This window comes from Hypomesus transpacificus, unplaced genomic scaffold, assembly GCF_021917145.1.
Source record: "Hypomesus transpacificus isolate Combined female unplaced genomic scaffold, fHypTra1 scaffold_84, whole genome shotgun sequence".
NCBI classification, from domain to species: domain Eukaryota; kingdom Metazoa; phylum Chordata; class Actinopteri; order Osmeriformes; family Osmeridae; genus Hypomesus; species Hypomesus transpacificus.
In genome coordinates this window covers 755,888-783,844 of record NW_025814038.1, presented here as the reverse complement: position 1 = coordinate 783,844, position 27,957 = coordinate 755,888, and the positions used below count along the sequence as shown (strand labels likewise).

The following is a 27,957-nucleotide window of genomic DNA, read 5'->3' as shown; positions in this document are numbered from 1 at the left end:
GGTCCTGGCTCCAGTTGTCCCCCTCCAGCCATAGCAGTCTTTAAACAGACCAATCACACACCCTCCCCCATGCCTGTAACACATAAGCAAATGTTTCAGATTCTGTTCCTGGTTTTCAGTGGGACAAATGCTCACCCTCGTGCTGAGATATCTTGCAATGAATGGGCTCCATCTCCATTAAATTTGGCACGACTATCCGGACAATAAATCTCACTGGAAGAGACCGTGTGAATAGTAAATGGAACGACCATTCACGACCAGAAATAAAGCTCAAGGCAAGCACTCCAAACTTACTGTAGCTACATTGTTGCTGTGGTTATCTAAAGTCTATTGTGTTTCTGCTCTCAGAATGTGAACAATCTGCCATAAACGACATTGGAGAAGTCAACCTTGTTCAGCTGTTCCCCACCACCCCATTGGCAGAGCTGAGAGAGATGTGGCTATAGTGCCCTATATGTATAGGCTAGTATATGCTGTAGCCTATTAGATGTCATTGAAACAGCCCCTGATCCTTTACAGACGTTTCCTGTTCATATGAGTTAGTTGGAAGGGTGAGATATATTAATAAAAGTTTCCTCAAACAATGTAGAAAAATCTGTTGTCCACTGTAAAGGCAACAAGACTACAAAAGAAGTGTCAATGGGAGTTTGGCGTCTGGGAAGAGGGAGAGGGGGGCGGGGGAGGGAAAAGAGAAACGTTTACGAGAATAGCGTCACTCACTGCCCTATGTAGACCGGAGAAAAGAGAGAACCATTCACTTAACCGTGGTCACAGAAGCGTGGAGGAGGAAGACTTAACAAATCTGGTGGGCAGAGAGAAGCTATACTTGTGTCTGCTAAGATCAAAATAACGGTTTCACGGCAGAACCATCGCTTACTGGATTTTCGAAAGTTTGCACAGCCGGCATAACGCGTAAGTATTGGTTATAGACTTCATAGGCTACTGCCTTTCCGCCGATCCATATTTGTTTAATTGTTGTCAGTAGATCGTTTTTCTTCATTCACAGTTCTACATACATTGTGTTTGTTCAAGACTGTAAGTTTGCAACTCGCAAGTTATCATTTTAACATTGCCTACATTGGGCTGTTGCGGCGTTTTTCCATACAAAAGGGAAACTCGTGGCAGTGAAGCCGACCAGATTGACTGATTTGCCAGGCAGCACTTTTTTCGTCGTTTTCGCAGGCACTTGAACGTCAGAAGTTGTCATATTTAATACAACAACGTAATTACCTAGGAAAACCCTGCAGAATTCTTCACATTGGCGAAAACTTTATTTTCATAACTAATCCGCAACTGTCAGTTAAGGAAATCAACAATAGCCTAATTAAGGTATGGGTTTATAAACCCATAGGTGATTAGATGCCCATTTTACAAATTTTCATTCGTTAATCTATAATGATTTCTAGACACCTTGTTCATCTAATGATGCATGTGGAGCTGTTATGTTGCTGTGTATCATTGACCTGAATGACAAAGAGTGATCTCACCTTTCCATGTTTTGGAGTGACAATGTTTTTGTGTGCTTTCGTGTCAAGGATGCTACTCTGTTGACCTATCAGTGTCACGACACCAATGTCACATTTCCTCTAGAGTGCTTGAGAGACTCACGTGAACAAAGCTTTTGCTTGAGGTTCTATTTGGCTTCAGGATTGACCCCCCCCCCCCCAAAAAAAAAAAAAACGGGAAATCCCACCTGTACTCCGGAGTGCGGGAGAGGCCCTGGGGGGGTGAACAATATTGCATTACTAGTGAATGTGAAGACCTTGGACCTTTTGTATTGTCAGCCCTCATAATCAGCAGGAAATAGAGATTGTGTTCCATGAATACCATCTCATATTAACGGTCTTCATAAAAAGCACGTTGTCCCCTCCCCTTTTCCCTTTGTGTGGCAGCTCATAAGTCAGAGGGGGTCTTTTGGTACCAATTCCCTCCAGTGAACAATGCGAACTGAAACTCTCACCTGCTCAAGTGGCCCAATCACCAGGGGCCAGGTTCTGGACTTATCCACCACACCTGCATTTCCCCTTAAAATCTGCCTGCATTCGAATGTATTCGTTAGAACTGCTGCAATTGTCACATTCAAGCCTTAACAATGAACACATGGCCAGGGGCCGCACGCCAGTCACTGTGTGGTCTTTGTGACGACTTGACACTTTCCATTGTGCAGTCGGTACAATTCTGACCCATTTCTTCATATACTGCCCCCCCCCCCTCCTCCCCCATCCTTTAAAAGCGCAAGCTGCAGAGGTTTAGGACGTTTTAATGGCACTTAGGTCATCATAGAATGGGTTACTTTACGGTTCCTAAGAATAAAAGATGGCAGCCGTTTGCAGTCTGCTGGTGGACCGCTGGCAGTGGTTAGGGCTGGAGGGCCGATGCACATGGTCCCTCAGTGCTCAGTCCCAATAAAAAGTTGGGAGTAAAATGGGGCTTCAGTCATACTGGTCCTGCTGAAGGGTCCTCCGCTCAGTTGTGGCTTCAGGAAGAGGGGAAAATACACGCTTCCTCCTTCTCCTTTGGCAGGCTAGGAGAGCAGTTGCATCGGAAAACTTATTTTATGTTTGTTCTTTTTTCCTTTTTTTTTTTTTTTTTCTCTCCTTGCTTTTGCCTAAACAGAAATGGTGAAGTATCAAAGAGTGGAAATAAAAATCCGACCAGCCCGTCTTTGCCTGGTGTATGCAGCGGGTGCAGTTGGCGATTCTTTTAACGTCACATAAAAACCCATGAGTTTGACTGCTAACCAGTTCACACAGACCACACAGTCTGCTCTCCGAATGCCAGCTTTTCGGCCTTTTTGATAGGCAGAGCCTGCAGATGTGTCATCAACCCAAGCCCCTCCCCCTGACCTCATGTTTATAGCTTTCGTCAATACCCTCCTCTTGGCACCGTGAGTCGATAAGCGACTTTCAATCCGAGGGGTTCGATGGACACCGTCTCAAAGCTTGCAGTGGTCAAGTCTTCTAAACGTTTGCTCTCATGATTATGTTCGTGTAAATATTGTTGTGAGGACTTTTAAAGGAAATCAGAGCTGGCCTTTATCAATGTGAGGTTGAAACCAAACCCAGGACCACAGAGCTGGCCCGACATGGGTGTGAAATCCGTTAATAGAAAAGATGCTCCGGGTTCAGAGGTCAGTCCTGGGTGTTGAGGTCGGCCCCACATCTGGCACACAGTTTGTCACCCCAGATTCCCTCCCTAACTATCCTACAGTAGGGTCTGTTAACAAGAATGTTTTGCTCTCGATGGTTTACCTATTGTCTGGTTTAACAGTTGCAGGAGGAAGGACAAAGAGAATTTGTACTTTCAAGGACATCTGTTTTTGACATGAATCATCGTTTTTCCTTTTTTCTCCCTCCATCTTTTCAATGCACTTTCACATTCAAAGTGCCAGACTAGGTTGTAAGACTTTCAAAACGGCATCCAGGAAGTGATGTAATCAAACCCAACATAAGAAATGAAGATTTTCAACATGTGTCCTTTTTAATTGACAATAAAAACTGACAGACTTTGAGAAGGCCTGTGTTCGAATGCAGGCGAACTCTAACTGGGTCACATTACGTTATGAGGTTTTCCATTCCAGCCTCCCAAAAAGAGTCTTCTTGATTGAATTAAAAGCAGCCGTCTGTCCGAGTCCCTCACAAGCCCGGTGAGCGTAGGGAGATGACCTGGATCAACTGGCCCTGGAAAAGTACATCTCACTTTTGGGACGAATTTTCATCCTTTTCTGAAGTTATTTAGTTTTTTTTCAACTCTGCTTTCTTTCTTTGTTGGCATGCTTCTGAACAATTGGTCTCTATCTTTCCGTCTGTCTGTCTGCCTCGCTCTCTCTCTTTTCTTCTCTCTCCCCCCCACACTTGCCTTCCATGCTCCACTGTAGGGCAGTCATGCAGACTGATAAGATTAGGGGCAGCATTGGAGCTAATCTCTCTCCTCTCCTTCCCTCTATTTGCCCTCTGTGTACTTTACAGTTCACTCTTTCCCCTCCCAACACATTCTTCCTCTCCCTCCATCCCTGCTCCCCTGTGGCTCTCAGAGACGAGGCTGTCACAGCAGCTTCCATCGGCCCCCAGCCTGCTCTTTACTTGGAAACCAGCAGGGTGGGGCCCACACCATAACAAAGAACCCACCCCACCCAGCCCCCTTCCCTGGCCCTGGTCCTCCAGCAATGCAGGGGCTGTACCCCCAGAGTTAGTTGTCTAGAGGCTGGTTTGAGTGACAGACAGGGAGAGGTGAAGGGGCAGGACAGGGGAGGCTGGGTTTTTCGTCTCTGTGGGTGACTGGGGGTCAGTCTCAGGGGAGACATGGAGACAGACTGACAGCAGGTCTTCGCTGCTGGCCCCTCACATTAGCCAGGCACAGGAGAGCTGGAGGCCTATTATCGTTGAGACAAAACAAAAAGTAGACCCAATTTATTCTATTCTTCTACTCTGTAGTGGGATGAATGTTTCGTGTAATGAGGCAGACTTGTTGAAACCATTTATCTCGGTTTATATGCCAATTCCTTCCCTTCACGTGAAAACACTTTGTCAATTTTGTGAGAAAATGTTTTTATTGGATATTTTTGTGAGCAACTGTGACCGAGAGCCATGTCTTTGTTCTGCCTGAGTCCGAATTCTTTCCAGAACGGTCTTTTCAGCCGCCCATCCTTTCTCCCGAATGGTTGCCGTGGCAGCCGACGGTTCTCCTCGTTTTATGAGTATTGATTGGCTGAAAGTGAAGTGACCCCGGGCCTCAGCCTCACAGCTGTATGGTAATGAGGAAAGATTATAGCCTATTACGAAGACCCAGGCCTTCTGTTGTGGCCGATAAGGCATGCGCATGCGCATAAGCGTGGGGGGAAGGTTATTGCGAGTACTGCCTCAAGATAATGTGTAGCAGGCTAAATTAGGCAAGCTAGATTATCTTTAAGATGTTTTGTGGGGTTCGTGGTTACTCGTGTACACTGGGACGGTTGGATCAATAAACCCCTCTCGTGTAGAAGTCAATGCATCGTGTTTTTAGCTCAGGGTGACTAAGGACTAAGGGTCAGTCAAAAGCGTCCTGCAGTGTTGAGGCCAAATTGTTCACAATGAGAGGGCTGCCGTGCGCTGTTTGGAACCTGCTTTCCCCATCACCATGGCTACACCCTTTTGAGTTTGGATTGGCATGCCGTCACCGGTCATTATCGCCAGCATGTCCCCTGCTTGTTGGAGTACCCCAGTCTGACCAACTGCCATAACGGTCTTAATGCTCTCTCTCTCTCTCTCTCTCTCTCTCTCTCTCTCTCTCTCTCTCTCTCTCTCTCTCTCTGTCTCTGTCTCTGTCTCTGTCTCTGTCTCTGTCTCTGTCTCTGTCTCTCTGTCTCTGTCTCTGTCTCTCTGTCTCTGTCTCTGTCTCTGTCTCTCTGTCTCTGTCTCTGTCTCTCTCTCTCTCTTTTACTCTCCATCTCTCTCTTCCTCTCTCTACCAAAGACACCCTGTACTTTTCCAAGAGGCACTATATGACTCATGCAGCCATAAGATGTTGCAGTGGAGGGTGAGGTTCAGCTGAATGAGTGACTTTCTGCTGTAAACTTGACTGAGGCAGGTTCATGTTGAGCGCCTGTGCCCCGCAGTGCTGGTTGTGACACATCACTGACTGTTGGCATTTTTCAACAAACGGTTTGGAGGGATTAAAAACAGAATCGTATATTTTTGCTGCCATCTCTGAATTGTGGCTTTGATTTCTATAGCTTGAGATGTTTTCACGCTCACTGAATGACAGCGAAACGTGTCTTTCCATAGGTCGGGTTAATGGCGTGTGCTGCTGTGAATGGATGTGTTGCATTAGGGCTCTCCAGGGTTACTGTGTGAGAGACTCACTGGACTGGCGAACACAAAGATGTAACCTCAAGTACTATGGAAGCTCTTAGTCTTTCATCGGATTGCCTGATATGAAGCAAGTTTTCATTTTGGGTCATTACTTGTGTGGGACAGCTCAAGGGCATAGTCAGAGCTTTTAAAAACAATATGAGAGAGAGAATCAGTCGGAGACAGAGACAGATGGAGTTGTGATTCCGGGCATTGCCTGGAAGTTAGGTTAGAACCACATAAAAGTGCATTCCCTCAAGGCTTCCATATTCATATCCCCTGATATGAATAAGGCCCTAACTGAATTAACTTGGAATTTGCCAAAGCAGTTATCTTAGTAACAGGCTAATCAACAGATGTATCCGGTCTGATTCCATCGCAGGTACAGTCCTCACAGCCACTGACGCGGATCAAGTTTTCATGGTTTTTTTCTTTTTTCTTATTTTCTTTTTTTTTGACACTGAAGACCTGACACAGTTTCTGCTCTCCCCTCCCCACTCCTCCCCTCACCTCTCTCACCCGTCTCAACCTCTCCTCCCTCGAGCAACCTCAACCTCCCTCCCCTAACCTCCCTCCCATATCCTTGCACAAGTTCCTCCCTCACCTTCCCCCCCCCCCCCCCCCCCCCCCCTGCTCCGCCTATTTCAGCCAGGCTTCCTCCTGCGAGCCACAGCAGTCGGCCAGGTCTGTCTGGCTATCTGCTGCCATCACAAGTGCTTACATTTTTCCTCAGGTGAAACGATCCCTGGCGTTTCCTGTCTAGGAGACTATCTGAGCCTCTTTATCTCTCTCTGACTATCTGTCTCCAAGCAGAGGCCCCCTGTGCTCACTTATGTTACCTCATGTTTGGGCTTAGGACTTTGGACTGGGGGGGAAAAAAAGCCATTCTTCGACTGTGTACCCACTTGCTTTGGGTTACCTACGGAGAAAGAGGATTCAGAGACCGCCTGCCATCTTTTGTTTGCGGTCGTCATTTGGGCCGCTCTCTGCAGCTAAGTGGTGTTTGCTGTCATCAGATGGGGGGGATTATTTTCCGCTTCGGTGTCTATAGAGGAGGTGGAATGGCGACAAAAGAGTAGGGGGAAACAGAAAGTAAGCAGGCAACGAAAGGGAGAGAGAATAGATAGAGAAGTGGAGAGAGGGGAGAGCGATCATGCTTTGTTTCACAACGATGTGGAGCAGCCCAGGGGCGGCAGTGCGAAGGTCAGACATCTGTGATCCATCTCCCAGGGCCTGGCGTCTGGAGCTGCCTCCACCCCCACCCACCCACCCTGCCGCTCTGCTCTCCTCCCCTCTCCTCCCCTCTGCTCTTCTCTACCCTTTTCTCTGTTCTCCTCCCACCTCCTCCCCTCTTCTCTCCTCCTTTCTCCTCCCCCTGTTCTCTGTGCCTGGCTCCTCTCCTCTCTCCTCCTCTTCTTGTCATCCCTTTGATTGGATGACTGTTTACTTTGAGGGACTCCACTCTTAACGGCCACTTGCCTCAGAACTCCTCTGCCTCGGGCTTTCATCCACCCGACCAAACCACCCACCCATCCCCAACTCCCGTGCAACTCCGTCTGCAGTTCACCCTAGAGGGGAGACCAAGTCCCTCTGATTAGAGTCGTGTGACAAAGGGAGGAGCAGAGCAGAGCGCAGCCTGCTAACGTCCCCCCGGTCGTGTAAACACGGAGGGATCGTCGGCTCTCTGGATGCCCGCACACATGAAAGTCTCCATTATGGGCTCGTTATTGTAAAGCCATCAGATTCCTCGGGGGAAATGGCCTGTGCTACTGGAGGGAAACCAGCAGCATCCTGCAGGAGCCCAGCAGAAACCGAGTCCGCAGTGGAAGTGTGTGTGTGTGTGTGTGTGTGTACATGACGGGATGTATATCTATAACACACAGTAGGTCAGTCCCTCTCTCTCCTGTTGCGGGCCCAGTCTGTTATTCGCTGGTCATTCTTCTTAGCAGACACATACTACAGTGGCTCTATGCTGTCGTTATGCACACTCCTCTGATCTACATTCCAGTCTCCTCGTACTCATGCAACATAGATTCCTCCAGAGGCTTCCGCAGGATGTACATCAGAAAGTCATTATAAACTTTTTCTTTTTCCCTCTCATGTGGAGTTGCGGCAGTCTGCTTGCCAAACGTCTCCAGCGTGCGTCAATGTGTGCTGAAGTCGTACTGTCATGTCATCATTTTCTTTCTGTCCGTAGACCTTATGGCTATTGAATTCGTTTTATGGTTAGCCTCAGTCTTGAATGTGTCGTGAGAATTCAATCAATAACTTAAAAAGAAGAATACATAGCCGGAGAAGATGTTTAGAGATGACCATTTCCACTTCTGTTTTCATACGCCCCGAATTTTACAGCACGTTACAATTAGCCTGCAGCATTTTAGGTCGACATTTTCCGTCAGGCAAAGAGTGGGCTACCCTGCAGGTCCTCGATGTTGACCAGCCATCTGCTCTGCTTCACTCAGGACTATTAGAGTAATCACTGTTAGGTGATGTCATCCTTGTGTGCGGTCTCTGGTCTACAAGCAACACACACACACACACACACACACACACACACACACACACACACACACACACACAGCGAGGAATAGGATGGAGTCAGTGAGCATCGCTTTTGAGTTAACACGGAGTATGTAATCAACACAAGCCTGAGGGAGACGAACACCTTTCGGTTTTATGGTACAGCTGGTGTCCTCTAATGGCTCAACAAGCTGCATTGTTAAGTACCAAAACTAGTGTGTGTGTGTGTGTGTGTACCTGTGTCTCAAAGGGAGGAGGGGATTGTTACATCAACAGTAGCTTCTCTAGAAAACATTTGCTACACGAAAATAATATCAACGTGTCACATGGTCTTCATCACTTTTCTAACCCCAAGGCCATCCCTATGAAACCACACACCCTCTTGCCAGATATCCCATCCTGTTCTAACCAAAGGATAAATGTGTAAACCATTAGACCACCGGAGTGAAATGACATGGTTTCAGCAGAGAGTGACCCAGGATGGGAGCCTGGCTTACAAGGAGTCCCAGGCAGAGCACAACACGCTGAGTCAGAACGACAGATCCGGGGGCCTAATGTAGATCCCACCCGCGCTGTCAGCCAGCCGGTGCCTCCGTCCGAGGCTGACTCGAGGGAGACGGGGGGCCAGCTCGCACCCAAACCCAAACGGAAGCCGCGGAGGCACCAGAAACCCAAAGGTTTCTCCTGCTCTCTCTTTGAAGCGCTCCCTGGCACGGCTTTCAAAGCTGCTTGGCCTCTTCGTCTGCTCCTAAAATAACGCGTGGTAAATGTAAGACAGCTGGCCGTCTCAGCGGGGGGGGGGGGGGTTATTATTCGACACGTTTTTTTCTTTGTTACGTTCATCCGTGTTACGGTTGTGTGGTCGTCGTGCCGACTCAGCCTCTCGGGTGACGGTATTTGTATTCTTCGGAGTGGTGACAGTTCAAACGAATGGAATCCAACTGACCGTGTGAGTCGTTCGTGCCACAGGTTCAATCCTTCCTGTAAGTGTTTCAGAACCGTGAGTGAGTAACGAGCCGTGACCCTGAACGGGTGCCAGTACCTGTCCACACAAAGTGTTGGTCAACACAGTCTTGTATTGTGTAAACAAACCACCAGGGTTCCTGGAGTTGGACTATGGGACGATGCGGGGGTGTTTACACCGACAATATTCATTGTGGGAGTGCGCACTCCGAAACAGATGTTAACGACGATGGAAAATCTTGCTTTAGCTGTCCACCCAGACTCGGGAGAGCTTGATCAGATATGTCGACCTGGGAGTGTGTTCTCAGGGGTTTCTCACGAGAGCCGGCCTCACCGCTCCTGCTCGCCCAGGTCCGCCGGCCCCCGTGGCACGGCGGACGAAGCACGTCCACCGGATCTGGGGCCAAACTTTCCCAGCGTGTTGGGTTCGCTCCGAGACCTCCGCCACACCTTGATCTCCCGACATATCAAGATCTCCGATCTTAAAGATTCTGTATTTATTCCCTGACTCCCCCACCACACACACAAACACACACACACACACACAGGAATGGCCTGTTGAGTGCATGGAGGACTGTTGGGAAGCGTTGAGGTTCAGATGAGTAAGACCGTGCAGGGCTGGGAGAGGGAGGGCTGGGGGGGGGGACAGTGTAGGCTGTGGAGTCTGGATGGGCCCCAACCTCTGCGGTATGTATGCTAGCCTGGGGGATGGGGGGGGGGGGGGCAGGGGGGGACAAGGGCTCCTAAGTAGGCTCCTTTCATGTGAACCCTCGCTCACTGCTCAACCTCAGATGCCTCTCATTACTGCCCTGCTGGGGCAGAGAGAGAGGGAGAGAGAGAGAGGGAGAGAGAGAGAGGGAGTAATAGAGAGAGAGAGAGAAAGATGATGCCAGATGTCCTAAACAGTGTTGGTTTAGAGCACAGATATGGAGAGATACAATTTCAGGAGAGCACTCTTCATTTCTCTGTCTCTCTCTCTCTCTCTCTCCCTGTCTCTCTCTCTCTTTGTCTCTCTCTCTGTGTCTCTCTGTCTCTTTATCACACATGCCTCGGCTAGTGAACGTGTGTGACACGTGTGAACCAAGAAAGTGAAAACTTGGACTCGGGGTCTTCCAGCATCCATCAGGTCCCCCAGATGTGTTCGAAAACCACTTTACAGGCCAGACAACTCCCACAGCACCCCACTCCTCCCCTTCCCCACACCCCACAAGCCTGCGACGGCTGCAAGAAAGGCCTCATTGTGGTGGGACTGGCCACAGGAACCATACTTTCAGCCCCCCATGTCCTGAGCTGGTCCCCAGCTGTGTCATGACACCGACGAGCAGACTTCCAGGCAGATCTGCTAGGCCACTCCGACCAGGGTACATTTGTCTCACCTCGTTCTATTGTTTTTGGTGCCTGAACTTGAAGGAAGAAAACGTCGAAAGCGCCCCGTGATGTGCAAGACCGACTTGGAAGCCAACGTTTTGTTGAAAAGGGTGGCGACGAGGCTTGATATGATGAATGTGGACTGGCTGGTCTTAATCCTGAGGTATCCGACAGTTGGGCGCTCTGAAGGACTTGGCTGGTGTTGCCGTTCCTTGGGTCGTGGTGTGGAGTTGTGACACGCTCGGTGGATTGCTGCACTTTAGGGAAATCCTTGAGGCCTGAGCACTATACTGCAGCTTGGGTACTGGGGTTGTGGAATTGGAAAATACTATGAAAGAATCTCCTCAGCAGTTGGTTACGTGAGGTCTGATGGAAGGCTTCTTTTCCTTTCTGACTAGACTTTTGTTGCACTTACATTTTCTGCATTTCCCCTTTCTTCCTCCCTTATATATATATATATAAGTGCTGACTCTCGTCACTGTATCAGTCACATGAAAGCAGAAATGCCCTTTATAATAAAAAAATAAAAAAGTGATTTCCCTCAGCTTTCGTCCAGTGTGTTTGGCATGGCTCTGCACTGGCCCAGGGCGGGCGTGGGAATGCCAGTTCTTCGAGAGCGAGCGGACATCACTGTCAGCTCGTGATTTAAAGGCCTGTCTTCCCTCCACTTGGCGTACACAAAGGCATGTCAAGGGCTCGGCTGAAGCCAATCCAGGGTAACACTTGGATCAGAATGATTATTTGTATATTTTTTAACAGAGATAGAGAGAGAGAGTTCCTTTCTAGTACCATTTCTCAACAGGATTGTCCAGCGAATGGGTCATTCAAGCTCATTTCGTCACATTCATGGATCGCTGTGCTACTTTTGAACAAAAACAGCCTGTTCTCTCACCAAGCCTTACTGACAGAGAGCCCAGATGCTACATGGGAGAAGCTCGCAGTCTTTCCAGTGACTCAGGCCTTTGCGTCTCACCCAAAACCTGGTCTGCATGGGCTCAGACGCCCCCCCCCTATCTCTGTGCCCCCAGTGCCCTCTGAGACTGCTGAAGCCTGAGGGCTTTAGGACCCAGAGATCGCCCAGCCGATAAACCAATAGGGGTTAACATTCATCGAATGTTGTCGCTGGTCAAATGTTATCGCCAAAGCAGCTGGATCGAGTGACGCAGTAATAACCTCTCTGCCCCCGCTCTCCGGTGTCAGGTGTCGCTCATCTCATTGTGTCCTCGTTCTCTTTTCTCCCTCGCCCCACTCCTCCCGGGAAACCCAGCGGTTCATGTTTCTATCTCCCAAAACCTTTTACATTCCCTATGGAGACCACTGAATGGAAATCTCCTGTCCCAGGTTCCACGTTGGTGGGATCTTGGTCTAGGACCTGGTGCTGTGCACCACATCCATGATTTAGGGCCCAGCCTTTTCCATAAGGGACCTGACTTTCCTCGCTCTTGATTCCCAGCTGTCTAGCGATTGGAACCGGCCATCGTCGAAAGCGCCGCGCTCGCAGGGCCAGATGTTGTGCCAGCCTCTTGCAACAGAAGAGAAAACGATTGGTGCGTCACCAGATGATGCGTAGCTACTGCTGGAGGGGAGGGGGGGAGACGGGGGGCTCGCGGGGGGGGCCCCGGTGTGTTTATTGAGGATTATTAACACTTGTATTGTGTTCTTGTTCGCTCTGAGGGGTGAATGGTGTATTTTTTCCCCGCCAAGATGTCGTTGGGAAACTAGACCACAAACCGCAGAGCTCGCTTGCATAATGTGATGCTAATGCTTTCCTGGATAGCGTTACATAACCCTGCTCTTGACTTCATACTGGACTAGGGATGCAGACATTTCGTACAGAATCGCTGTGGTTTTTCCCCTCCTGTGAAAGAGTTTGAGGATATTTCCTGGTGTCGTTGCCCCCGCGCCACACCTCCTAGCTTTCTTCAGACTCCACCTTAGGTTCAGGTGGGAAAAATACCACGACAGGCAACCAGGGAGAGAGACGGAAAGAGCGAGAACGAGAGAGAGGTCACATATTTGTAAGAGAGCCAGCGATGACAGAGCCCGTGTCTGGTTAACCATGCTGTTCTCTGGGGAGGGTGTGGTATGGTGATTTACAAAGTTCCTTCCCTCTTCCTGATGTATCTTCCCTGTTTCTTGGGCAGGTCCCGGGACCAAAGCTCTTACGTAACCAGGACTGGAGGGAACCATCAGTCTGCAACTCTGCCCCAAGATTCCACACAGAAGGTTGGTGTACAAAACGGCATGTTAGGGCAGCGATAAGGCAAACAGCTTGTAGTCCTAGTTGTAGATTTACTACTGTCCAGGTATGTTTGAGTCTCTCTGGTTTTTAATTGACTAAAGTGGACAGTACATCGCACTACGTGAGCCTGGTCTGTAAGCGGTGCCTTCAGCCAACTATTCCTTCCCAACTAATCGAATCAGGAAACCGATAACTGTTTGCACAATTTGACCAGCAACCTTATACACTGGAAACAAATAGAGACCTGGTTTTCCTGCCTTTGTTGTGATTGCCATTGGGTTCCTGGCCCGGTATCCAGTGGAAATACAGCTTAATTCCCCATGGTCCTATTGTCTCAGACAGGTGTGTGCGGACAGTATTGGGAGTGCTCCATTGTGTGTGCGTGTGTTTCAGATCCAGTTTGTTTCATTTATCCTCGTTTGAGGTTGTCTAAGGACTTGTATTGAGGTGGCTGAGCGGTTAGGGAATCGGGTTGGTAATCAGAAGGTTGCCGGATCGATTCCAGGCCATGCCAAATGACGTTGTGTCCTTCGGCAAGGCACTTCATCCTACTTGCCTCGGGGGAATGTCCCTGTACTTACTGTAAGTTGCTCTGGATAAGAGCGTCTGCTAAATGACTAAAATATTCAGGTAAGTAGGTAACTATAACTCCGGATACTGGAGTTTGCGAGATAGAAGATGAGAGCTTATGGGTGTTGATCCCAGTTCTTTATTTTTTCTTTCGATCCGTTACGGATTTTGCCTCCACAGTTCTTCCGGCGAGGTCACCGAGCTGGAAGACAATGACACCTCCGACATCCTCCAACCCCTCAAGTTCAGTGCTTATTATCATGCTCTCCCACGCTGACCCTGACAGTCAGCCCCATTTATATATGTGGAAGGGACCGGAATGAGGGGAGAACTTGTTTTTCCAATAAGGAGGAAAACAATGGAATGAGTGATACTGCCTTGGGACCACCTGTGAAGGTCAACTCTAAGAGGAAACCCCCCGAAAGATAATAAACAGAATAATCACCGCCGTCGCTTTGCTCCTAAAATAGGGGGTGGGTGGGTTCATGTCAGGGGTCCACTTCCTGTTATCTGAGGCCCTATCGGACGCTCACTTCCTGTCTCTTTATGTGCTATCAGAGGTGCATACAACGGTGTACTGTAGGGCTTTTTATTGAATTGAAGAGCAATCCTTCTGCTTCCCCCAGTCAACTCCACCAGAAATAGGACGCGCGACTGTAATTAAGAAGATGAACGTGTCGCCCTGCCATGAGGACTGCGGTTGACTGCGGTCGACGGGGCTCGTCTCCTGCTGTCGGTAAACAGGGCACGAGGAGGGAGATCCACACTGAAGCTGGGCGTGTCGCACGCGCGTACAGGTTGTTTGTGATGATGGGGTGTCAGAGAACAGTGAAGAGCTTCTGCCTGGGGGGGCTTGACTCCGACACCTCTGCCTTTTGTCAGCGGCCAAAAGCGCTGTCGCATCTCATTTGTTTCCTGAAAACCGGGCGGACGACACCTAGGCACCTCCGCCCTCGTCTCATTTCCACCACCTCCTTTCTTTTCTCTCCTCGGTTTTCTCCTCTCCGACTCCCTCGTTCCTCATCTTTCTCCTCTGCTCCCACGCATTCTCCTAATGCATTTAGCCGTGAGCGGAAAACAAGGGGAAGATATCACTCGATACTCTTATTATTCTAAACCGGGAGAGATCGGTGGCCAACTTACTAACCCGCCCGTTCCTCTGGAGCGCTTACTTTTGATTGGAGCAGAGTATCGGGTTATCCTGGAAGGGTTGCTGTCTGGATGGGGTCAGCCCCCAGGGTCCTCAGACTCTAACAGCCAGCCAGCCCTCTCAGCTTGCATCGGGCTTGGTGTTCCTGCGGTGAGACCGGCCCAGCCCCACAGGGCAGTTAAGGGGTTTAGTGTGCACTCCTCCCCCGGAACAATGCAAAGCTCGCCCGGAGAAGAGCCAAAATGCCATTCACACGGCTCAACTGATTTCCTGGGTTCCATTATGGGGAAACAGAAGGGCAGTTGGAGATGGTGTGGAGGAGGGTTAGGGGGGTGAGGACAACCATCTCTCCCTCTCTCCCTCCCCCTCCTACCCTCCACTCACCCCTGCAGTCATGCGCCCTGCAGCCATTTGGAGGGTGAAGGTGGGGCTGGATGTGTTTAAGTACAATAGGGACAGTATTAGGTTTGGGTGAAGGCTGGCAAACCCCAGTCTGGGGGAATGCAGTGGGGGGAAATGAAGGAAATGAACAGGCCGACAGGGAGAGACTGGCAGTTAGCAGGAAGATTTGAGTGAGTTTTCAGGTCGAAACATGAGCTAAATAGGTGGGCGTTCAGAGGATCTTTTGCTTACGTTTGTATATTGTTTTGTTGGTTGAGTTTGACAATAACAGGAAGGCCTGTTGTAAGTGTCTCAGTCCGGGTTGGCAGCATTCCTTCCTGGCTGTGTTTCTCTTTTCTTTGTGAGGCTGTGAGGGCCGCTGTGGTGGAAGTTATCTCAGATTGTGTTTTTTCTTTTTCTTTTTACTCCAGTCTTTTAATCTCCCCATACTGAAATGACCCGTTTCATGACAGCACGGTCTAGTCGAACTGCTCCGAAATGTGGAGCGGAACAGATAGAGCGAGAGGGAGGCTGGGGAGGGGTAGAGGGGAACAGCAGAGAGAGATCTCTCCCCAAGATGGCTGTCCGAAGGGGCCGCCACCGCCAACCCCTCTCTTCTCTGGGGGGGGTGCTGGTTGGCCACCCACTTTGAGAGCCAGACTGTGATATGTCAGATCCTCTTTGTTTTCCAGCAGCACCCTCTTAACCTCAGAGGCGGCAGGCTTGACAGCACGGGGGTGTTATGGTCGATATGAGAAAATACCCCCCCCACACACACACAGACCCCCCCTGAGTTTCTTTCCAGTGTCGGGAGTGTAGGGGGGCAACATCTCGGAGCGGCTGAAGGTCTGGTTTGTCCTCCCTCTCTGCCCTCCATCTGCAGACCCAGGAAGGGAGGACAGTCCTGGATGAGATTGGAGAACCAGATGTTTCCAGGGGAAAATAATTACTTGTTATTTTTTTTTTTACGGAGCCCAGATTGAAGGCCAGAGACTTGGCTTGAACCGAAGGGGGGGAGGTTGCTAATGGTTCGAGTGGGTCTGTTTTACAGGGTGGAGCAGACTCCAAGGACAGTCTTGTCCCAGTTCAACTCTCATGTCTGCCCGGTCCCCCATCCTGTCCGAGTGAAGGGGGGGCCCCTGTGGTCCCGGTCCCCCACCCTGTCCGAGTGAAGGGGGGGCCCCTGTGGTCCTGCTACCCCGTGGGCTAGGCCCCAGATCCTCACCTCATACAGGTGTTTTCTCAGCTGGGATCCCCCCCCCCCCCCCCCCCCCCAAAAAAAAAACGGAGGTCTCAACACCGCTCCGGTTCTCCTCGTCTTTCCCACGCTCCCGTCCCCCCGCGTTCCTCCTGTGGAACCCACAGCTGGAAGTTCCTCCCCTTGAGCACCTCCTTCCTGTGTTTATGTTCCTGGGACGCTCTCTGGGAGGAGCTCACCTAGGCTGATCTACGGCGGCTCTCTGTCTGTCCGCTCTCATCCACGGCCTGGGAAGCTTTGTATTCAAGAGCGTGATGTCACCATCTTCATGCAGCTTTGTCTGTCTGGAGACCTTTGGTGTTGACGTGATGTAAACCAGGCCATGAGGAGTGAGCTGGTCCAGTAAGACCAGAAGTTTCTGGAACCCCTCCGACGGAACACGTTACGTAAACGTCTCGGCGATCCACTGACGGCGATCAAGAGGAAGATTCTCCTCATGGAGATGGTGATGATGTCGTGGATTCCTGAAGCTCGTGGACACTCACCCCTCTCCATGCGTCTGTGTTTATGTGTGAGTGTGTGCTTCTTTACGTGTGTGTTTGGATATATATACAGTGCCCTCCAAAAGTATTGGAACAGTGAGGCGAATTCCTTTATTTTTGCTGTAGACTGAAAACATTTGGGCTTGACATCAAATAATGAACGTGAGACCAGAGATCAACGTTTCAGCTTTTATTTCCAGGTATTTACATCAGGATCTGATGCACAACTAAGAAAATATCACATTTTGTTTGAATCCACCCATTTGTCATGTGATCAAAAGTATTGGAACAGATATACTTAAAACATATTTAAGTGAATAAGACTTAATATTTAGTTGCAAATCCTTTGCTTTCAATAACTGCAGCAAGTCTGTGACCCATTGACGTCACCAAACTTTTGCATTCTTCCTTTTTGATGCTTTCCCAGGCTTTCACTGCAGCCTCTTTCAGTTGTTGTTTGTTTTGTGGGGTTCCTCCCTTCAGTCTCCTCTTAAGCAGGTAAAATGCATGCTCTATAGGGTTTAAGTCTGGAGATTGACTTGGCCAGTCTAATACCTTCCATTTCTTGCCCCTGATGAACTCCTTTGTTGTTTTGGCAGTGTGTTTTGGGTCGTTATCTTGCTGCATGATGAAGGCTCTGCCAATCAGTTTGGTTGCATCTTTCCTTAAATTGGCAGACAAAATGTTTCTGTAGACTTCCGAGTTCATTTTGCTGCTGCCATCATGTGTTACATCCTCAATGAAGATTAATGAGCCCGTCCCAGAAGAAGCCATGCAAGCCCAAGCCATGACATTACCTCCACCGTGTTTCACAGATGAGCTTGTGTGTTTGGGATCATGAGCAGTTCCTTTCTTTCTCCAAACTTTAGCCTTTCCATCACTTTGGTAAAAGTTAATCTTTGTCTCATCAGTCCATAAAACTTTGTCCCAGAATTTTTGAGGTTCATCTCTGTACTTTTTGGCAAATTCCAGCCTGGCCTTCCTATTCTTCTTGCTAATGAGTGGTTTCATTCTTCTGGTGTAGCCCTTGTACTTTTGTTCATGAAGTCTTCTGCGAACAGTAGATAGTGATACCTTCACTCCTGCCATCTGGAGGTTGTTGCTGATCTCACTAACAGTTGTTTTTGGGTCTTTCTTTACAGCTCTCACAATGTTTCTGTCATCAACTGCTGATGTTTTCCTTGGTCTACCTGTTCGACGTCTGTTACTTAGTACACCAGTAGTTTTCTTCTTCTTCAGGACATTCCAAATGGTTGTACTGGCTATGGCCAATGTTTCTGCAATGGCTCTGATTGATTTTCCATCTTCTCTAAGACTCACAATTGCTTGTTTTTCACCCAAAGACAGCGCTCTGGTTTTCATGTTGTTTTCACCTCTGAATACAGTCTGCATAGACAAAACCTATCTTACCCAATCTGAACCTGAGTGTAGACATTCAGTGGTATTTATTGATTGAATAATGTATGTAATAGGACACACCTGGGCAACAAAACACACCTGTCAGTCACATGTTCCAATACTTTTGCTCACGTGACAAATGGGTGGGTTCGAACAAAAAGGTGATATTTTCTAATTTGTGCATCAGATCCTGATGTAAATACCTGGAAATAAAAGCTGAAACGTTGATCTCTGGTTTCACATTCATCGTTTGATGTCAAGCCCAAATGTTTTCAGTCTACAGCAAAAATAAAGGAATTGGCCTCACTGTTCCAATACTTTTGGAGGGCACTGTATATGTGTGTGTGTGTGTGTGAGTCTTGGACTCCAGATATGCAGGCGTAGCCTTGGAATGACCAGATGTCTTTAGAAGGCTTCTGGAAGCTTCCTCCCTTCCTCTGGAGACAACATGCTCTCATTGCTCACACAAGCAGATGCAGAACAGCTAAGATTCCACCGTATCCATATCATTGCAACTTCAGTAGACAGCTGCCCTCCAGCAGGACTGCTGAGAGTCGGGAGGGGTGGGCACCTCTGGGCATTTCCCGAACACAAATCCAACAGCCTCCCGTATCAGACGTTGATTATGGATGTGGGCACTTCCATACTTGGTAGCATTTGTCAACACTGGTACAGAGTTGACAAAGACCAACTCTGTATCCACACAAACAAGGTCCTGTGTTTATTTGGCAGCCTCGAGAGTGTGTGTGTGTGTGAGCCTTGCTTCAGCCTTACCTTAGAGCAGAGGGATCTGTCGTTATTTTTTTCCCGTACTGGAAACTCCGGCCCTCATCAGAGCTTTTTAGAGACGGGTCGTTCCATCTGTCCATTCTTAAGTTCCATCTTTCCATCTGTCCGTCACGTTCCACTGGGATTTTATGGAAGGACTCTGGCTAAACCCTATCAAGCTGTCTGGATATGAGGGTGAAGGTACACACACACACACACACGCGCGCACACAGATGTAGGTCTGATGTAAAACCCATGCATAGGGGATTAAATGTGAGCCTGTCATATCCAAAGCATGTCCAGGGAACTGGAGTTGATCTGAGGCAAGATGGAGGATTCAGTTTCAGGAGTGTGAGGTAGTTTCCTTGTCTTATTTCCTCCTAAATTGTGTTCCTGGTGGGTATTCCCTGCACCTTTCACCTTGAGTTGACCTCAGGTCCTTTAGGATAATGCTACGGAGACAAGGAAGAGGAAGACGTGTAGAGTAATTGGGATGCATCCGAGGGATTACAGTTAGGCCCATCAGACAAATACCCCTGCAGCAATTACACCGCTTCTTAGAGTGGTTACAAGCGACTGTTTCCTGGCAGTGAAACCGTAAGGGTGCACACTGCACAGCGTTCACAGAAAGCTCCGGAACATTTGCAAGTAACCCCCCCCCCCCCCACCCCACCCTCCCTCATCTCCCCCCCTACTCCTCCGCCTCTTTTCTGTCTCTCGAAAACTGCAGAAGAGAGCATTCCACAGCTGAGGGGGGGGGGGGGGGGGGGGGGGGGTGACGTGGATAAATCCCTCGCAGCGCGTAGGGGCGCACTGCCTGCGTCGACCGAGTCGACGAGCTCCGTGATATTTACACGCGTGGCTTCTGACCGCAGCCCTCCAGCCGCTTTTCATCCCCAGCCCGGTCCCATTTGAGGGCACACCCGCTGATCCAGACGGCCTGTTGTCTGCTCCAACCGCCCCTCTACCCCCCCTCCCCCCCCCCTTTTCTTCTTCTTCTTCGCTCTCCTAAGAGGTCATCCCTCTCTCCCCTTAGATCTACGTGATACTATTGATTAGTCTGTGTCAGGGGAAGACGAATGGCCAGCGCCTGTTTCTAACTTGTGCTGAGTGCTCTGTTCTGTGTTGAAGCACACATTGCAGCCTGTGTGTAGGTGTGTGTGTGTGTGTGTGTGGTGTGTGTGTGTGTGTGGCTGCGTTTGAGGGACGTTTCTGCTCTCCTCTGATCTCGCAGTCTTTCATGTGAAGGCATGTACGGTCTCTCTCTCTCTCTCTCTCTCTCTCTCTCTCTCTCTCTCTCTCTCTCTCTCTCTCTCTCTCTCTCTCTCTCTCTCTCTCTCTCTCTCTCTCTCTCTCTCTCCTCTCTCTCTCTCTCTCTCTCTCTCTCTCTCTCTCTCTCTCTCTCTCTCTCTCTCTCTCTCTCTCTCTCTCTCTCTCTCTCTCTCTCTCTCTCTCTCTCTCTCTGCCAGGAGGAATCACCCTGGACCCTCACAGGTCCGGTCCATCAGCACCACCATGTCCGCACCTGGAACCAGATACACCGTGTCTGTCTGTGGATATGTGCATTTATAGTGAGCTAAAGATCAATTTGAAGAAGCTTTTTCGAGCACGTCTCTTTCCTCCTGAGGGCAGCATTAATAGCCCCGGAGTGCCAGTCTGATACTTAAGACTGAGAGGATTTTGAAGGGCCTCTAAAATGGCCTGTTAAGCTGCCCTGTCCAGATCACAGGCCAGCTACAGGAGCAGCGTTTATAGGAGGGGGTCAGAGGAGAACCTTCATTAGGCTCAAGATGAAAGCAGAGAGAGAGAGGGGAGAGGGGGAGAGGGGGAGAGGGGGAGAGGGGCTCCTAGAAAGAGGCAGTCACTGTGAGCCTGCAGCTCTTGTTATCTTAACCCAGATTGAGCAGAAATATGGCAGCCATGTGGACCCTTTCAAGGGGTGTGGCCCCAGCGTCCGTCTGACCAATCGCTGCAGACATATAGCCCAAGGGGCGGGTCTTTGGGGCGTGTTATTGGTCAGGGGACTGGAGCAGGGAGGAGAGGGGAAGCAGAGGTAGTAACGTGCATCTCCAGGAGTCTAAGAGGAAGCCCATGGATCACAGGTGGGATACATTTCCTATTCTACAGCGTCTAATTGGACCAGCTATACTAAATGTTTGCAGTTGTTACGTGTGCTTTGGGACTCGATAAAGAATTGTGTCGGTCTAAGGACACTGTGATCACAGAGCTTAGTCATCGAGAGCAGATTGCACTCCACTATCGTCACCGAACAGGATAAGTTTATTTTTCGTAATTGTCAACATTCTCCATGTTGGCCTGGGAGAAGAGATGTCTAATGCAGTAGCATGTAAATATTATGTTCCTCTTCTGAATCCCATTAATCCCGGATCATTACTAAGATCCCCCAGAGTAAGCGGTGTGCTCACAGGCCAGAGGAAACATTGGCTCCTTCGCTGTGGAAAAGTTGACTTCTAGTCACATCGGTCACCCCGCGCCTGACAGCTATTATTGTTAAGTGTGCTAGCATTTGTGTTAGCGCTGGACGGTGCCAGTAACAGTAGCTTGCACAGAGGTGTTGTTGCTGGAACTTTAGGCCTTTAGTCCTACAGTTGGACCCACAGGAACATTCTCACCGTAGGACGTTTTCCACCTACGTCACACGGAACTATCTGAAATGACGAGGCTGTCGATTGGACGTATCGGTCAATTCAAATGTTTCTGTTGGAAATGGAACCTTGAGTTGGCTTTAAGCCTATGAGAGGGTAGGTTCTGTAGTTGTCTGTGAGCTGGACTGCTTCTAGTCTGTCTGGGTGAGACTTTCTGGCGGCTAGCAGTACAGCCCATCGCCTGTGTTTATTTCAGAGGTCAACCGGTTCCTCCCCTCTTCCAGACCCTGACTGATCACACACACGCACAGTGATCGGCGTTGAGCTCATCATAAATCCATCTCATGGTTTTCACAACGGATTTAAATGAGTGAAAAGTCCGTAAGTGACTATGGTGAACGTCCAGGGTTACATTGCAATACAATCCCTTAGTTGGAGCTCAGGTATTTAGGCTTGTTTGGCAGACCTAGGAGCTGCCATGAGGCATGTAGTTAGGGCCTGCTATTGTTCTGTCTGCTGAGCCTGGTAACAGATTGCACAGGGGTGCTGTTCCAAAGGTTCTAATGTAAACCTTGTGTGCCGGTTTCTCCCCCTCTATGGACTCCACTTCCCCACACTCAGCTAGCGTTAGGACGGCCCACATCCATGCTGTCCCCCACCGACTCCACCCACACACCCGCCCGCTACTAAACAAGTCTGTAGCCATGGCAATGCTTACCGTACCCCATGGCATTTCCATAGATACACAGATTGTTTCCTGTCAATGGCGAGGCACTTCCTGCCGCGGGTGTTTTGTGAGATTAGAGAAAGGCTGAGTGGACAGGGGCCGTGGACTCTGTCAACAGGGTGTAAATGACGGGTTTGAATGTTTTGACTGTATGACTCGGGCGTATTTGCGTCCTTTGTTATGTATAGCAACTCTGGTAAACCATTCTCTCGCCTCCCCCCCCCCCCCCCCCCCCCCCCCCCTCCCTCATCACACACACACACACACACAATTATCTCTGACCTCTTGTCCCACAACACAATGACCCCCCCTCAGTACTAAATCCATCTAACCCTAATGGCTAAATGGTCACCACAGGAATGGCAGTTTATATCAAGGGGTTTGGACCATCGAGCTTTCATTATAGTCCAGGATTTAGAGAGGGTGGGGTCAAGAGTCTTAAATCCAGGGTCACTACTTCACTCTGGGGGGTGCTAGCACAGGTGGCAGGGGGTGTAATAGGTTTTTGGGTGTGTGTGTGTGTGTAACCTGAGCCCTAAATTCCTACTTCTGTGAGAGTGGGTAATGGTCATCATAAATCCACTCATACCTATATATGTTTATAGGCTGCCATGCTCCTCTGAGCCTTGGCAAACTGGCACTCATGATAACCATTTGATCATGTCTGGCCTGGGCAATGCAGATCACAGCCATGTCCTAGGTTTACCTCTGGTACCGACAGGCAAAACGCAACACAGGCAAAGTATAAACACGAACAGATAGACAAGCGCTAGAATTCTCTTCTGTTTCACTGCTGGCCTGGCTAGTCCAGACTTGTTCTCCCCTTCTCCCTCCTTCCATTTTCAAGCTCCCAGAGTGCAACTCACGATTTGGATGGAACTAGGCACCCCCAGTACACAAACACACTCGCACACGCACAGCAATCAGCCACCCCTGCCAGTCCAGATCAAAGGTCAAGTAGCCAGTGCTTCAAAGCAACATCCCACCAGCTGGTTCGGATTGTTTTCCCAGCCGACAGATGTTCCCCCCCCCCCCCCAAAAAAAAAGTATTCATGTCACTTAGGGAAGGACTTAGTCTCTGCAACTGGCCGACCAACGTGACCCGACATGACCTCCACAGTTAGCCTCAGTGTATCATAACGACTCCTTCACTGACGCCAGGGCGAGTTGTGAAACATCGGTCCAGTCACAAGATATATGGGATACAGTTTTGGTTGGCTTACTCACTGTCAGGTGAACTGCTTTCGCTTGTAAAGCATGTCAGAGTTGAAAGAGTTTTTCTTGTTTCGACTTGCCCATCTATGGGACTTGACCTCAGTTGTAGAACGTTTTTGTGAGTAATTGTCTGCGTTTGTGTGTGTGTGCATGTTTGGCCAACAATGACGTTAGTCACTCATGGAAATGATTCTGATCCTACAGCCCACTCTGGGACTGTCTGCATCTGTTCATATGACCTCACCAGAATTGGATATACACACACACACACACCGGCCCACAGCAGAGTCCGGATCTGGGTCTGTCTCTATCTGGAGGGAGAGGACTGGACTTAACGGAGTGAAGTGATAGAGCGGTTGTTGATATCTCCACAGGATGACGCAGGTCAAAGTTTCCCAGAGTGCTTTTTCCCTGTGAGAGTATGATAACACACACACACACATGATTCATCAAACACACACACACGCCTGGTAGGGATGTGACCTCATCGGGGGACCCAGCCCCCTTCGTGGGGACCGGCGGGGGGCTGAGGGGAATGGCCCCCCAAAGCCTGAGAGTGTGGGCGACACACGCATCAACACAGCGGCCCCCCCCCAGCCCCCCCAGCCTCCCCCAGCCCCCCCAGCCTCCCCACCAGACACCCTGGCTGGGAGGAGGGGTCGCGGAGACTAGGGGAGGAGGAGCGTGAGCTGTTGAACTAATCCCCTGGATTTGTTTCATGGGAAAATCCACTGTTATCTACTGAAGTTTAGCCTGAGAGCCAGTGGTAACTTACGGCAGTTGGGAAAGCATTCTTCACCGTCTCTCCTCAGCGTGCTTTGCGATGTGGAGTGCGTGTCCTCCGCTGACCTGGTGAGATGTTCACCCGATAAGGCTCTTCTTATGGTCCCTTCCTGCTGACTTTCCCTGGTGAGCTCGTCCTGAGGGCGGTCTGGAATGTCACCTGGGATCAGTGGAGAATCCAAACCCACGCTCTGCCGACAGACTCGATCTCCTCCTGTGATCCTGACAGGAAGTTCTCTGGCTGACAGTGTTCTCCCCCCGCCACAGTGTCGCTGTCACCCCCCCCCCCCCCCCGTTCTCGTAGGGTGAACTACGTCAGGCTTCTTTTTTTTCTCCATCGGCCGTGACTTTACCCCGCAAAAATGTCCCTATCAAATTTAAGCGCCAAAAAATAAGTTATGAGCTTGCTTATGCTCAAGTATGTTCGTCTGCCAGTGCCGTGAGAAAGGTTCCCTGAAACAACGTTTTTGCATTTTTTACGTCGCTAGATAAGCCATTTATACTTGAAACAAAGATATTTTAAAATCGAGAAACACGATTATTACAGTCAGATGTGCAGTTTTTGCCGTTCATAGCGCTTGTGGTGGAGAGGACCTCAGGATGATCATATCTCCAGGGGCCTCTTGCTGTCTCTTCGGTTGGTACTAGAGGTCCTCAGAGAGATGACCCCGTGTTGACCCGAGCTGGGCTAGCCAGATGTCCACCCCGCCCCCCCCCCCCCCCATCCCCCCATCCCCCCATCCCCCCATGATCTCATCCTGCCACTTCATGGTTCTAGTCATCCTAACCCCCTTTTCAGAAGTTAGCGAGCCACACTTTCCTGTGGAACCAGCTGCTCGGTGGTTAAAGACGAGGAGAAACTTTGTTGCTGCGGCGTGTAGGAAGTGTTGTGTAATGGTGCCAAGAAAAAAGCAAAAATCCTTTCCCATCGTGCTGTGCAGTTTGTGAAATGGGCCTCGTTTGGGGAATGTGGATTTCACCACAGATTTTAAAATCATCATATTTTGGACTTCTGCCAACCGAAAGCCATTCATTTCCTTCAGTGATAAGGACTCTTTGTTTGTTTGGCTGTTGTGTGAAGTCATGCGTACTTTGTGGCAGAGCTCTGTCAAATTGGGATCCATGTGGAGTGTTACTAGGCTTATCTCTGAGACCAGGGATTATGACCATAACAGTGTGTGTGTGTGTGTGTGAGAGAGAGAGAGAGAGAGAGGGTAACAAGTTATCTGTTGTGCTTTGAGGGACAATAAGAAGTATGAATGAAATTACTATGTGAAGGCGTGTGTGTGTGTGTGTTACACGGCAGTGTCAGTGGGTTATCTTTCAGTTGTTTGTGTGTGTGTGTGTTTCCACTGCGGTGTCAGCAGGTTATCTCTCAGTTGTGTGTGTGTTGGGTTGTGTGTCTGGAGTTGACGGTGATAGCTGCAGTTTCTGTGACAGTTGGACAGGCCCACTGCTGTTTGTCAGCTGTGTGCCGGCTGACCTCAGGTCAGCTTGCGGGGGCCGCTCCATCCCAACGTGTTTCCCCCCCGTCTGCATCCGTTTCTCATCCCTGTCTTTTACCTCTCCCTTGTGTCCCCCCCCCTTCCACACACACACACACACACACATCACCCTGCTCGACCTGTGACTGACACTACACAGAACCTGCCGCTGCATCTAAAAGGAAGCACACACACACACACACACTCTGGGGAGTGCCGCAGGACGAGCGAGCGGAGAGAGAGCAGGCGCTCAGACGTAAACACTCACAGGAGAGGTCCACTTCAAATGGGCATAAAGATCTAGAACCCTCCCTTTCTCCTCCGCCTCCTCACTTCTCACTTACCCCATCAGCTTGGCTTTCTCGAAGACAAGTGACCCCTAGACCTCCTCATAATGTTTTTCTATCTTAGATCATATTATGCCCTGTCTGTTAGACGCTATGGTGTCGATCATGGTCAGCTGTAGTTAGTAGGGCACACTTGAAACTAACCCGCTGAAACCATTCATGCTACATTTGCCCAGTGTTGCCTACCTGGCTACCGAATCAATGCTGACTATTTGTTATTCCCTCCCTCTTTCCCTCCCCCCTTCCCTCTCTCATTCCCTTCCTCCTTCCTTCTGTCCCTCCCTCCCTCCTCTAGGTGTGCCCCTGAAGAGACTCCAGCCGCCAGGTTCTTTGGACTATCCTCCAGTACGATGTAGAGACCAGCAGAGAGAAGGCAACAAGACAGCGAAAGATGAGAACCTAACACGGCCGAGCACAGAGCGGAAAGCGAGCGAGAGACACCCGACCAGAGAAGAGAGAGGAAAAACCAGAGCATCGCATTCGCGTCAGGGGACAACGTGAGCCAAAGAGAGAGAGAGAGAGAGAGAGAGAGAGAGAGAGAGGGGGACAGAGAACGAAAGTTAGACGGAGGGCTGTGAATCATTGACCGGAGCCCTGCCTCTAGGCCAGCCTACCCCTCCTCCTCTCCCTGCTCCCGCTGTAGCCTTCAGTCTCTCGCTCACATCCTGAGGAGCAGGGTCTCTCTCTCTCTCTCCCAGGGGAACCCCAGACCCTCTGACCTTTCACCCCCACCTGGCGACCTCCGGACCACCTCCCACCCCATCCAAAACGGACCGAATCCAAACGTCGTCGATCGCCGATCCCGCGCGCCGCCACCCGAGGCGGAGAGGAACCGTCCAGACTCCTCCTTCCCCCCCCGCCTCCGCCGCCGCCGCCATGTGTCACGTCATCGTCACCTGCCGCTCCATGCTGTGGACTCTGCTGAGCATCGTGGCGGCCTTCGGCGAGCTCATCGCCTTCATGAGCACCGACTGGCTGGTGGGCTTCCCGCGGACGCCGGACGCCGTCTTCGGCCCGCACGGCTCGGCCACCGCCGGCGAGGCGTACCGGCCCACGCTGGGCCTCTACGGCCGCTGCATCAAGCTGCCTCACCTCCGGCGAGGCGTGCTGTGCGGACCGTACGCCGTGCACTTTGGGGAGATCGCCAGCGGCTTCTGGCAAGCCACGTCCATCTTCCTGGCGGCGGGAATCCTGCTGCTGTGCGCCGTGGCGTTCATCTCCGTCTTCACCATGTGCTTCCAGAGCATCATGAAGAAGAGTATCTTCAACGTGTGCGGGCTGCTGCAGGCCATCGCTGGTGAGGGCGCACACACACACGCACACACAGACGCCCGTGCACACGCACACGCCCGTGCACAATCACAATGTGGTTTCTGCCTTGTTGATGGCGTTGTGTTTGTTTTGCGCAGGGCATCTGTTTAGAGGACATCGCTGGGATGTTTAAACAGTTCGTTCTGACTGACCACACTGTTTCTGTTCACCCCGCTAACCTTTCAGGGTTTAAACATTGACCAGAGTTGTTAGGGTTTGCCAAAAGCACACACACACACACACACAGCCCTAGAGCACATTAACCTGCACTCTCTGTATGTTTGACTCCTGTGTGAAGTGTGCTGACCTCTGACTCCTGAGCTTAGCAACAACAGACCCAAATATTTATTTTCTCTCGAGTCGGCCTTTTGATTGGACGGGAGGTGGGGTCATGTGACGTGTGTGTGTGTGTGCCCATATCTCTTGGTCTCCGAACGGCTGTGGTGAATTACGGAACTCGCCGGGAGGGTCATTTGATGGATACCTTTTTCCCCCCCCCCCCTAGTTCCTAGCTCTCTGACCTCCCCCAGAGGCTTTCCTTTGGTCCTGACTGTGG

At 50.1% G+C, this 27,957-nt stretch overlaps 1 protein-coding gene across 2 annotated transcripts; it reads left to right on the top strand.

The window, feature by feature from the left end:
- The first annotated feature begins 705 nt into the window (after positions 1–705).
- Positions 706–27,957, top strand: lhfpl2a (LHFPL tetraspan subfamily member 2a). 2 transcript variants are annotated; one of them, XM_047017969.1, is made up of 3 exons: positions 708–912; positions 12,824–12,905; positions 26,386–27,957. In XM_047017969.1, exon 3 carries the CDS (start codon positions 26,967–26,969, stop codon positions 27,510–27,512), a length of 546 nt encoding a protein of 181 aa, XP_046873925.1. In that variant the 5' UTR covers positions 708–912; positions 12,824–12,905; positions 26,386–26,966; the 3' UTR covers positions 27,513–27,957. The 2 variants fall into 2 exon arrangements, with proteins under 2 accessions (XP_046873926.1, XP_046873925.1); XM_047017970.1 differs by lacking the exon at positions 12,824–12,905 and having other exon boundaries at positions 706–912.

Bases quoted from the DNA above. Each gene is read 5' to 3' on its own strand.
- lhfpl2a (XM_047017970.1), top strand. From the start codon at position 26,967: ATGTGTCACGTCATCGTCACCTGCCGCTCCATGCTGTGGACTCTGCTG.